We start from the raw sequence: 12,480 nt of genomic DNA on the forward strand, positions 1-12,480 counted from the left end.
ATTGTGGCTTCCTGCATCTCTTTTAACCCTTTTCTGTTGTATTTCAGTGAATTAATACTAAGCATTGATTATGTGCCCAACACACAATGTCCTCTGGAAAAACATAAAAATGTCCCTGCCTGGAGAATCGCTTGAACCTGGGAGGCAGAGGTTGCAGTGAGGCAAGATCGTGCCACTGCCTATCTCAAAAAAAAAAAAAAAAAAAAAAAGGCCCTGCCTGCAAGAACCTTATAATGCAGCAAGGAAGTGAAGATATATACACAAAATATCCAGAGTCCAAACATCAGGAAGTAGATCAGCAGGTTTCAGATGAACTGGCGGGAACAACAGCCTAGTTTGAATGTGAGCCTCACTCCATTCATCTATTTACCCATCCATGTGTTCATTCACTCACGCCACAAATATTTACATGCTTAATATGTGGCAGGTGCTGAGGGTGTGGGACAGAGGCTGCTGGCTAGCTTCCCCAACAGCTATTTCAACCTCTTTCCCTTGCCTATTTCTCTTACTACAGAGGCTAAAAATAAGTAAAGAAAAAAAAATCCCTTTCTCAGCCACCAAGGGGAGGCTCCGTTCTGGCCAATGAGCCACAAAGGGAAAGTCTTCTGTGGGATCGTCTGACAAGGACAGAGTCTTGTGAGTTGAAAAGCTGTCTGTCCCTTTATCCTGCCTTGACTGAGGATGTAACGCCTGGAATGGTGATGCCTGGTGCTGTGATGCAGTCACCATATGATCTTGAGGTGACAGGCATGAGGCCAGAACGTCAACACTGAGGATAGCAAAACAGAAAGACAGAAAGCCTCCTGGTCCTCGATAACATTGCTGGGCAGATACCTCTGCCAACAACCACAGGCCTCTGACTTCTCACGTGAGAAAAACAAATCTCCAATAGTGTAAGCCGCTGTTAACTGGCTGTTCCCACTCTCGTAGCTGGAAGCATCCCTACCTCACAGCTGCGCAGATGGTGCTGCACAGTGAGTGACAGATGCACTGCGTGTGACCATGGAGAGTCAGGGGTACAGGTGAGCCTAAGCTACACTAGGCCCAGGTGGGTTTGCTGGGGGATGTGGTGAAAAATATGAGTCCTGAATTCCAGTAAAGGCCAGGGGAATGGCTGCATAGGCGCACAGAGGGGCAGTTGTCAGGGGGCAAGAGGAGGGTGTGTCTGAGGGACCAAGAGAAGTCCTGTAGGGACATGTGGAGGGTGACAGTGGGTGAGGTGGGCAGGGGCCAGAGCTTTCTGGGCCTTGTGGGCTCTGACAGGGATGTGGTGCTTTGCTCTATGAGACAGAGAAATGAATGGAAGAAGCCATGGCTGCTCATTTCTGCTTGACCCTCTGACTCTGGGAGGACGTGCAGGTCTCCAGGAGAATGCCTTGAAGACACAACAGAGCCGAGCATACGGCCCCTGCAGGTCCTCTGCCTGAGTCACTACATTCCTTAAGAGATACATGACCCTAGTCCTTGCCTTTTCTTCCATATGAGATAAAGTCTGACAGGTTGGTGATGACGCTTCTGTAATCTATAACACGCTGTACTCTTATACCCAAAGCTCGATGTATTCTGCTTGTAGCATCTGAGCAAGTGTGATGTGATTTTCCATATACTGAACCTCCACCGCCTGTATAACAAGCTGTGGGCTGAAATCCTGTGTGGGACCTCAGTAAGTCTTCTGAGTAAAACTAACTTTAATTCTTGAAAAGCTTGGTTTATCTTCTTCATTCGACAGTTTCAGGAACAAGAGAACGTCCCTGCAGAATTTCAAGCAGGAGCAACTCATGATACAGTATCCTTTTTAAAAAGTGTCACATGGTCAGGGATGGCGTAGGATGGTGGCAGGGAGAGAGAGGGGTGGGTGTAACTGTCAAATGACTAAAGGAGGGATCCTTGTGGTGATGGAACTGTTCGGAACCTTGACTGTATCAGTGTCAATATCCTGGTTGTGATCCTAGTATTTTGCAAGATGTTATTATTGGGGGGAACTGGGTAACACAGCATCTCTATTATGTCTTACAACTGTATGCAAATCTATAATGATGTCAAAATTAAAAGTTGAATTTTTTACAAGTGTCTCATAGTTTCAATGCAGAGAACAAGTCAAAAAGGGGTAAGAGTGGGAGAGGGGAGACCAATTATGAAGCCACTCCAAGGAGTCCAGAGAGCTGCTGGGCCTTGGGCTAGGGAGGTGGGATGAGGGTAATGGATTGATTTGCGATACGTCCAGGAGGTTAAGATGACGGATGCACTGACAGATCACATGTGGGAGGCGAAGAAGAGGAAAAAGTCCAGAAGTACTGCAGGTTCCTGCCTTGAGCAAGTAGGTGGATTCTGGCATCTTTTACTCAGATAGGATACAAAGGAAGAGGAGCAGATTTTGTTCTTGGTGGTGGTGGTGGCAGAGGGGGAGGCAGGCAGAGTGAGCTCATTTTTGGGCATCTGAAGTTTAAAGAGCGAATGAACTATCCAGGCAGGGATTCTGGGTCGGCATTTGGAAATACAATCACCTAAACATGAGGTGATTTTCATGTTGCACTAACCAAACCTTCTCCTGATGAAGTCCAGGCTATACATAACTTAGCGAAAAATATAATGAAATCCTATGGCAGTTTTTCCTTACTAGTATACATGTCTGTAGCTGTGATAACTTGACTTCTTTTTTGACAACTTTATTTAAAAATTATTTTATTGTTTTATTTGAATGACTTAAGTCATATGTGAATGCCTGCTCACTGTAAAAACTAATGATAAAATTCATACTAAAGCATACGGAACTAAAAGTGAAATATCCTCCCTCACCCATTTCCAATTCTACTGCCTTTCCTCTAGGAAAATATGAGAGAGTAAGAAATCGTTCCCCCACCTCTCCACATCATGCTTCGGCCCTTCTCTCTACATGAGCTTACTTACTCCCTAAAGTGGGAAAGGGTCCAGAGCTGACTGGGGAGCGCCTGACGTTGGTGGCACCAGGTTGGACTAGTGGCCAGTCACTGCTGGAATCTGTGCCCTGAGCAGGGACCCAGCTTCCTGACTCCTCTTCCTGTCTCCACATGTGGCAAGCACCTGCTTTCTAGAACAGTCCTGGTTCTCTCCCTAGGTCTCTCTGTTTCACCTGCAGCTGCTGTGGGAAGCTGGCCTGCTCTCTTCAACTATGCTATTCATCAGCTGTGGCCTCAAAGACATGGGGCTGCTGTCTAAACCCAGTCAGTTCCCTTGATCATGTCTGAGAGTGTGTGACCCCAGGTGCAGACTGAGTGCTGGAGGTAGAGACTGCACTTTGGCCTTGGGCCTGCAGAGTGTTGTCTAATCCAGCTATTATCTGAGAGCCCTGGATAAAATTTTTGCCCAAATTAATAAAGTAGCATGGAGAAAAAGGCAGGAAAGAGGTTCAAAAGTTGTCATGCCAAGAAAAAACTGTATATACTATATTGAAAATTATCCTTGAAAAGCCTCTAGGAAGCTACCATATTAGAAATCGCTCCTTGGAATACCATGCAGCCATAAAAAGGAATGAGATCATGTCCTTGCAGGGATATGGATGAAGCTGGAAGCCATTATCCTCAGCAAACTAACACAGGAACAGAAAACCAAACACTGCATGTTCTCACTTATAAGTGGGAGCTGAACAATGAGAACACATGGACAAAGGGAGGGGAACATCACACACTGGGGCCTGTAGCAGGGATAGGGGAGGGAGAGCATCAGGATAAATAACTAATGCATGCAGGGCTTAATACCTAGGTGATAGGTTGATAGGTGCAGCAAATCACCATAGCACATGTTTTCCTGTGTAACAAACCTGCACGTCCTGAACATGCACCCCAGAACTTAAAATAAAATAATAATAACAATAATAATAAAAAAGAAATTGCTCCTCAATATGCTTCCTTTCCTGAGCTGGAAGAGATCACTACTGATGAAGCGGCTTTCGCTTAGGAGCCATGTTGCACAAACCAAGCCCGCATGTCTTCAAACCCTGGAATCAAGCTCAGTGCGGTGAGATGCACGCCATTGAGGGGGCCTTGGGAACTGCCCTTGGCTGGGAGCAGCGGGCTCCTGTGCCTTCCTCAGGCTCATTCCAGGGCTACGGGAGGCTCATTCACTGGCTGCAGTTATTACACTCTCTATTTTCTTGCCAATTGCATATAGTTGCCATGTAAAATAAATGTGCACATGATACAACTCCTCCGTGCTCTCTTTTACATTTGGCTAATAATCCTTGGCATGTGCCCCACTGTTCAAAGCCCTGAAGGAGAAGATAAATAAGGGGGCCCTGAGCTTCTTATTAATTTGGGATCTACTCTTCTGGATCTTTTTCTATGCATTTATATATGCGTACATACCTGATCTTTTACATAAACAGAAACATACTATACATATGGTTCTGCAACTTAATATTTTCACTGAATCATGGAATTACGAGATTTTCCCCTCACATATCAACAGATATAGATCTACCACATCTTTTAAACTAGTCCATAGTATGTATAGTCTATAATATTTGTAACCATCTGCCAATGAACTTTCTTTTTTAGAAAGTCCAGTTTTTGCTATTATAAACATGACTATAATAAACATCCTATATATAAATATCTTTACAGATTTACCTGAATATTTCTAGCAGATCAATGAGTATGTATATTTGAAACTTTAACATTTACTGCTGAATTGTCCTCCAAAAATGTTTAATGATTTTGACTTCCAACCACACTGTATATTCCCTAACACTGTATATTATACATCTTTTCAATTTTTTGCCCATCTAATGGATAAAAGGGAGTATCTCATTTTATTTTTATTTGATACAAAAGAAACTGAATGTCTTTTCAAATGTTTATTGCCAATTTCTGTTTTTTCCTTTGGGAAAATTTTGTTCATAGCTAAAAAACTTTTTCTACTGGGTTGTTTGTATGTTTCTTATAGATTTTTAAGATAGATCTTTTATGATGGGTATTCATCTTTTGTTGCAAATGTTTCTTATGGTCTGACACTTGTATTTGTATATGATGTCTTCAATTCAACTATCTTTTTTAAAAGATAGCTTCTGGGTATGAAGTCTCATTTAGACAGGCCCCGTCTGCCTCAAAATTATACTTTTAGAAATTTCTTTGTATTTTTTCATAATACTTTTATTGCCCTCGTTTTTGTATTTTTTCTGAAATTTTTGTGAATTTATGATGTAGGATAGGGCTCTGGCTTTACAATTCCCTCAAATGTCTCAGTGCTGATCATCTCAGCGCCTATTACTGACTATTGCTTTCTTTTCCCACTGATGTGAAATGCCACCTTTATAGTACATCAAATTCCCATGCGCCTGTACATCTATCTCTGGACCCTGTTCTTCTCCATTGATTTGTATATTTCAGCGCTGTCAGAATGACACCTTTAAATTATAGCTCGAAAGTCGGTTTTGACGTTGATAGGACACATCCACCATTACCCACCTTTACACCATTACTATGACCAGAAATACTTTTTTTAGCTATCGTTACACTTTTTTTCTTCTACACAAACTTTATAAATCGTTCAAATTTCATTTTGAAAAATCTATTACTTAAGTGGGTTTGCACTGACTATATAGAATAATTTGAGGATAACTGACATCTTAACAATATTGAGGTTTCCCATCCAGGAACCTAGAATCTTCCTTCATTTATTCAACTCTTTTACACTTGTGTGTAGAGATCTGTGGTTTTCTTAATCAGCTTTTGCTTGTTTCTTGTTAGGTTTATTCCTAGGTGTTATAATTTTTGTTGTATATTTTTCTATTACAGCTTATGATTGGCTCTTGCTATTCTCTAAAAAGGCTATTGACTGGCCGGGCACAGTGGCGCATGCCTGTAATCCCAGAACTTTGGGAGGCTGAGGCAGGTGGATCACCTGAGGTCAGGAGTTTGAGACCAGCCTGCCCAACATGGTGAAACCCCGTCTCTACTAAAAATATGAAAAATAAGCTAGGCATGGTGGTGGGCACCTGTAATCCCAGCTACTCGGGAGGCTGAAGCAGGACAATTGCTTGAACCCAGGAGGCAGAGGTTGCGGTGAGCCAAGATCACGCCACTGCACTCCAGCCTGGGAGACAAGAGCAAAACTCCGTCTCAAAAAACAAACAAACAAACAAAAAAAGCTATATATTGATCCTGAATTGAGCTGCTTTAATGAGTTCTTTATAAGTTCTAATAGCATTAAGTTGACTCTTTAGAATCATCCATTTGAAGAAATATTATCAGCTGCAAAAATTAGATTTTCGTGAATTCCCTTCTAATATTAACACTTTCTATTTGTTCTCCTTGTCTGACTGCATTGCCTAGAGTTACCAGCACAATGTGGACTATCTCAGCGTGACTAACCTTAACACTTGTTACTAACTGTAAAGGGAACAATTCTAAAATTTTACTGTTCATGTTTGCTTTTGATTTCTGGGAGTGGGGAGGGGGAAGTCTTCATTAAGCTAAGGAGGTTTCCTTTTATTCTCTAGCTCTCTAAGACATATCAGAAATGAGCTTTGAATTTAATCAACTCCTTTTCAATTTGTTCAAGTGAATTATAATTCAATTCTTTAAATGAAAAGCGATCCTCTTTTAGTCATGTAGAAGTTTAATGACCATAACCACTATTTCATGAATAGTGAACCATGTCAAAGAGAACTCTGGCACCTTTCGAGTTGGTGTACGTTAATAATGTAGAACTAGAAATATTTTTTTGGAGCACATAAAAAATCACATATTTATGCTATTGGTGATTTAACATGGATCCCTCACCTTGAAATCATCAGGAATGAGGAGTTTGGATGTTCGTAGAAAATTCAAGATATATCTGAACATCTGTCCATCTCTGTCAATGAAATAGTGCTGTTTGAGACTGTCCAAAACAATGGGCTCTGTACCATCAAAAAGTCTTCCGATTCTGTGATAGAAAAGAGGGAACAGTGAAGACAATTAGATCAATTGTTCGGCCACTAGGACTAAGAGGTGTCTTTTATCACTGTCAAAGGTAGCACTTTTTAAGATGGCAGTAGGGAAAAATTACGATTGTCTGCAAAGTGTTGGTCCCCGCTTGATAAATATCTCAGGATGAGACCATTCAAAATAGTCCTAGGCTTTGTCAAATAAATTCTTTTATTCACTGTCTTTCACCTGCAAAGAAAATGTTCCTGACATGGTGATTACGGCTAAGTGCTGTCACTGTAATGGAAGATCACATCTTTCCCCGTGTTACTTAAAACAAGCGTCTCTGCTACTTAAAAAATGTTATTGCTCCAAAGCATCTTTGAAACAGATTCTACTAAAAAAGCAATTTTGTTTTTAAGAAATCGTTTTCTGAGTTTTCCCCAACCACGAATCCCAAACTTTCTAAAAATAAGGCAGAGCCTATATGTTGACATCTACATTTAATTATATAAAAAATAATTTAAAATATCACTCATCTAGGAGAATATGTTTTCCAATAACAATATACACTACAGTTTCTTAGGTCTCAGCAAAAAGCATTTTTAACAGCCAGGCATCATTACAAAAAAATATTTGGCCACTCCCAAAATATGACCTGTTCCGGAACATGAGTAGCTATGCTTAATAACAAGGATCCACAATATGCTTTTCCCAATTTTGGAATGAACATTTGTATGGTGTGCTACAGTTAAAGTGTTTTGCATCTATCATCATTTATCCCACTAATAAAGGCTGAACCTATACACATTAGTATATATTCAGTTAATAGAAGGTGGTCATATCTATACTGTGAAAACATAGAGGGCTGGGTAATGACATGTAAGCATTCCACATCAGAGAATAGAATTTACAAACTAGAAATCAGTTGCTGTACCAAAAGGTACATTGTACTTTCATTAACATTGTGTGGGCAGGCAAACGGCTCCATTTTTTAACGAAAAGCTTTTGCTGATCTCCTAACAAATCTCTCTCTGATTTGGAAGAACATCATTTTGTTGCTCTGAAGATGATTTTCAAATTATACATTTTCTAATCATAGGTTGAAGTGGGGCAGGTGTAATGATAAATCAATAATTTCACCCCTCTTAAAATACAACAAACAAACAAGTAGGAAAGCTACTTCCCTCTCTCCCCCAAAAGAAAAGCATGTGAATTTTTGTTTCAATAAAAATCTTTTAAAGATAATTTTAAAGCTCCTATTTTAAAATCACGTTTAAAAACTCATGTTACCTTACTCTGAAGGTAGTAAGTGCAAAGAGGAAAGCAAGTAATTATGGTAGGGTTATTTTCTAAAATTCAATAAATATTTTTGAGCTAGCATTTTATCCAACTTTCCATGAATTGCCTGTGATTATCCAGGGTGTGGATTACAACCTTTCTGGGATTCTTTCACTGCATGCCACCTAGTCATTCATTTCTCACTGACACATCAATCAAACAGTAGGCTTGAAACTAAAATATGCTTAGTCACTTACTTGTAGTGTTTCCAGGACAATTTGATACAGGATGAAAAAGAATGAGATTTGTTTGCCTATTATTAAAACATTTTACTCTTCACTCTTAATAACATGATAAATTTCCAATTGACAGGGGAAGAAAAGGGAGCTATATTAAGTGCTTTCCAGATGCCTTGTACCATCCTTAGTACTTTATATATGTAACAAACCCATTATCGTCATTTTAAAGATGAAGAAATAGGCTCAAAAAGATGATTAACTTGCCCAACTAGTTAAGCAGCATTGGGGGATTTGTACACAGTCTGTCTGGTCCTAAAGAGGCCTCCCTTACAACGATCGGAATGAAAAGAATTACCAATATCGAATGAAAGCTTATGGTCTAGAGTTTTATTTCTGCAATATATTTGTGGAGTGAGGATTTTACAATGAAATCCAAGCACCTACACCGAAATAAGTCAGTATCAGTGATCTTGTCACTTCAGTAAGACAGGAAAAGTAGGTATTTTGTTCTTTTAAAAATCCTGTTTCTTAATTTTTAGATAAACTCTCATTTTCAGGTCTACACTTGGATGTATGCTTGCAACATCCAATGAATGAGTGATTAATAAACCTATACGGAGTGAATGTGTAAAGGAATCAGGACTGAGGAGTGCTGAATGAGAATGGGGTTTGGCTAGTTACTAGCTGTAATCTAGGTGAATCGACTTCTCTGTCTCCATTTTTTTTTTTTTAAATTAAGTCTCACTTTGTTTTATAAAATAACTTTACCTTTTTCTCAGGGTTGATGAGGAAATCCAGTGTGCTCATGGTGAACTCAAACAATGCACCGCAATGGAAAGTATTCCAAGCCGGCCAACAAACATTTCTATAAAAGAAGCTCTTAAAAGACTGCAAGTGCTAAGGCACAGGATTTAAGGAGAAAAAGGAACAATCCTGGAAGTGCATTGTTTATAGACCTTTCTAAAAATAGGAGAGAAGTGTCATTTAAATGGTTTTTAAGATGCAAAAACCAAGAACAAAAAACAACCTCGGGTGTGGATGCAATGAGGCATCTTCACTTCCAATGTAGTTAAAATGGAAAAAAGCTGCAAAGAGAAGAGCAGGAGGGAGACCTGAAGCGAGCACTAGCAGAGCTGGCCCCACGAATAACCTAGAGGCCGCCTGGGCGTCCGGGCGGGAGAGGCAGTGGGGAGAAGTGGACTCTTCAGGCGGCCTCCACCAAGACCAGAGGAGACGAAAAGCTGAGGAAGGCCTGGATTCCACCCAGCACAAGAGGAACCCTACCCAGGGAATTTTTCTTATGAGGGGGTCCAGTCAAAGGGCAGCAAGAAAGGTCCAGGCCCTGTCTCGGGGGACCCCTTGTCTGGGGAAACCGCAGGCACCCCGCCAGGCCGTGGGAACGCTAGCGGCCAGCTCGGCCAGGCCCGATGGAAGGGGCTGAAAAATGCGCGCTGCCAGGGCAGAAAAGGCTGCGTGGGCTCCGTGGGAGCAGAGCAGGCAAGGGGTGTGGAGAGAAAGGGGAAAGGGCTGGAAGGGAAGGGTGCTTGGGCCGCGGAGGCACAGGCCTGGCGGAGGTGAAAGCCTCTCAGAGCAGAAAACGTTCCCCATTGGAAGCGACAAACGTTGGGAGTAATAAAAAGAAACGCAGGGCTGCTGATTTCTGCCAACTTTAAAAGGAGGAACGTTGGAGTTGTGAAAACACGATGGAGGGGGCATGTGGTGCCAAGGGTCGTAAAATGGCGTCCCTGGGTGGTTTTTGAGATTGGCAGGACTGTGCTGTGGAAAAGTATTGTTTGGCTAAGCAAATAATGGGGAAAATCGGCACAGGCTGTATTTCTTGCGGACATGTGAATGGTGTTACAAATCAAACTGCAGTGATTTGTAAACTCTGATGCCTGAAAACTATGTGGAACTCATTACAGTTTACTAACCTTGGAGAACATTCCTGTTTTTCAACTAGCCAAGACCAAGCTGGCTCCAGACGATGTATGGCTGGTTTTGGATTTTTTTTTTTTTTTCACTGATTGAATCAAGTGGCAATGCTGAGAACGACTTTCTTCCACCAATTTCTTTTTGTTTTTTAAGGATGATCATTACTATTTTAACTAATTTTTTTTACTTTTTAAAACATTTTATTTTGAACAATTTCAAACTTAAGCCAAAGCAGAGAAAATAATAGAATGAACCCCCCATATGACCATCAACCAGCTTCAAAAGCTGTCAACTCCTGGTTAATTTTGTTTCAACTCTACCTCTATGCCTCATTCTCCTTTCCACTGGTTATTCTGAGGTAAATCTGAAACACTGTATTATTTTACTGTACATATTTCATTAACTAATAAGATTGGAACATTCACTAAAAATATGTTCACTAAAAAAAAGTTCATTAAAAACGACAGATACTGAATTCCACTCTTAATATTAGCTTTTTAATATTAGCACTCTGAGGCCGGGCATGGTGGCTTATGCCTGTAATCCCAGCACTTTGGGAGGCCGAGGCGGGGAGATCCCAAGGTCAGGAGTTCAAGATGAGCCTGACCAACATGGTCAAACCCCGTTTCTACTAAAAATACAAAAATTAGCCAGGCGTGGTGGCGTGCACCAGTAATCCCAGCTACTCGGGAGGCTGAGGCAGAGAATTGCTTGAACCCGGGAGATGGAGGTTGCAGTGAGCCAAGATCGTGTCACTGCACTCCAGCCTGGGCAAGAGTGAGACTTTGTCTTAAAAAAAAAAAAAAAATTAGCACTCTGTTGATTACTCTTGTTTATAGAGCAAATAATGCAAGACCTAATCTCTGAGGAAACCAAGCTCATTTGGTGGGAAGTGAGTCTAGTTCTCTCCACTCTCCCTGGCATCGTGTGCTGTCCACACTGTGCATTAAAGAATGGTCTTAAGTCAAAGAGAGTATGGGGCTAGGATCCTACATTTGGCTTAGCGTGAATCATTCATTAAGAATTTTTTCTTGTGTATTCATTCATTTTATGGACCTGATTTCTCTAATTTCCTGTGACTCAGGTTCTTAAGAATTTCTTTGTTTCTTGTGTAATCATTCAGTTACTCATTCACTCTTTCCACCAGTATTAGTGGGGGCTCACTATGCCAGATACAGGGGATGCAGTAGTAAATAAGTCACAGTCCTTGCTTTTGTGGAATTTAAGTCGTCGGGGCTGGGAGTGCGGGTCAAGTGCAGTGTGATCAAGTGTGTCACTGGGTGTGCACAGTGGGCTCAGGAGGTGCACCTGGCTCACCTAACTCAATCTGGGGTTGGCAGGGAAGAACGAGAAAGCTCACTGGAGACCTGAAGGAGAAGAAGTTGGCCAGGTACAGGGGCAGGAGGTAAGGTTAGGTAAGCAGGGAGAAGGGTGGGGAAGATACAAAGGCTTGTAGCCAAACCCTGCCATGTGGTTACTCTCTATTGGGGTGTAGTCAGGCTGGCTGAAAAATGAGGCTGAAGCAGCAGAAGCCAGATCATAACAAGCCATGTGAGCCAGGTCAAGGAGTTTAGATTTGGTCTCAAGGGCAATGGGGACTGGTGTCAGGCTATGTTGTCAGGGACAGTTAAGTAAAAGAGCACATTTAGGAGTGAGACAGAGTCAAGATGCCACATCTGAAATCACGCCTTCTCCCAGACACAGCTTCTGGCTTATCCAAATACTGTCCGTTTTGCCTTGCTTTAACTACGTCATTTGCATAATGCAGTGGTTCTTAACCCTGGCTACACAGTGGCATCACCTGGGCAACTCTGAAAAAATAATGATGCTGGGCCCCCATCCCCAGCTACTGTGATGTAATTGGTTGGGAATGAAGCCCAGGCATCTGTATTTTAAGAAAAAAAAAACTCTCTAAGTCTCAACTGAGTTGAGAACCAGTGTAAAGGAGGTTGAGCAGAGAGACCAAAGAGGAGGCAAGTCTACATCAATTGAGACCCTGTCGTTCTGAAGTGTCAGAGCATACTTTCTTAAACTATGAAGGATCTCCAGGACAACCAAGTTCAGCCTCTCATTTACAAATGGAGACACCGAGTCCCAAATATATAACACTCAAGGATGCATGGCTGGCTAGACACAGAGGTGGC

At 41.5% G+C, this 12,480-nt stretch overlaps 1 protein-coding gene across 4 annotated transcripts in view; it reads right to left on the bottom strand.

The window, feature by feature from the left end:
* Window positions 1-12,480, bottom strand: part of KCTD1 (potassium channel tetramerization domain containing 1) — a 205,605-nt gene that overhangs the window by 14,650 nt on the left and 178,475 nt on the right. For all 4 annotated transcript variants that reach the window (XM_024235808.3, XM_054537752.2, XM_024235809.3 and 1 more), the window contains exon 3: window positions 6,759-6,903. In XM_024235808.3, the coding sequence (XP_024091576.1) occupies window positions 6,759-6,903 (145 nt within the window). The remainder of the gene's footprint in view (window positions 1-6,758; window positions 6,904-12,480) is intronic.

The sequence above is a fragment of the Pongo abelii genome, chromosome 17, assembly GCF_028885655.2.
Source record: "Pongo abelii isolate AG06213 chromosome 17, NHGRI_mPonAbe1-v2.0_pri, whole genome shotgun sequence".
In the NCBI taxonomy this organism is placed as follows: Eukaryota; Metazoa; Chordata; class Mammalia; order Primates; family Hominidae; genus Pongo; species Pongo abelii.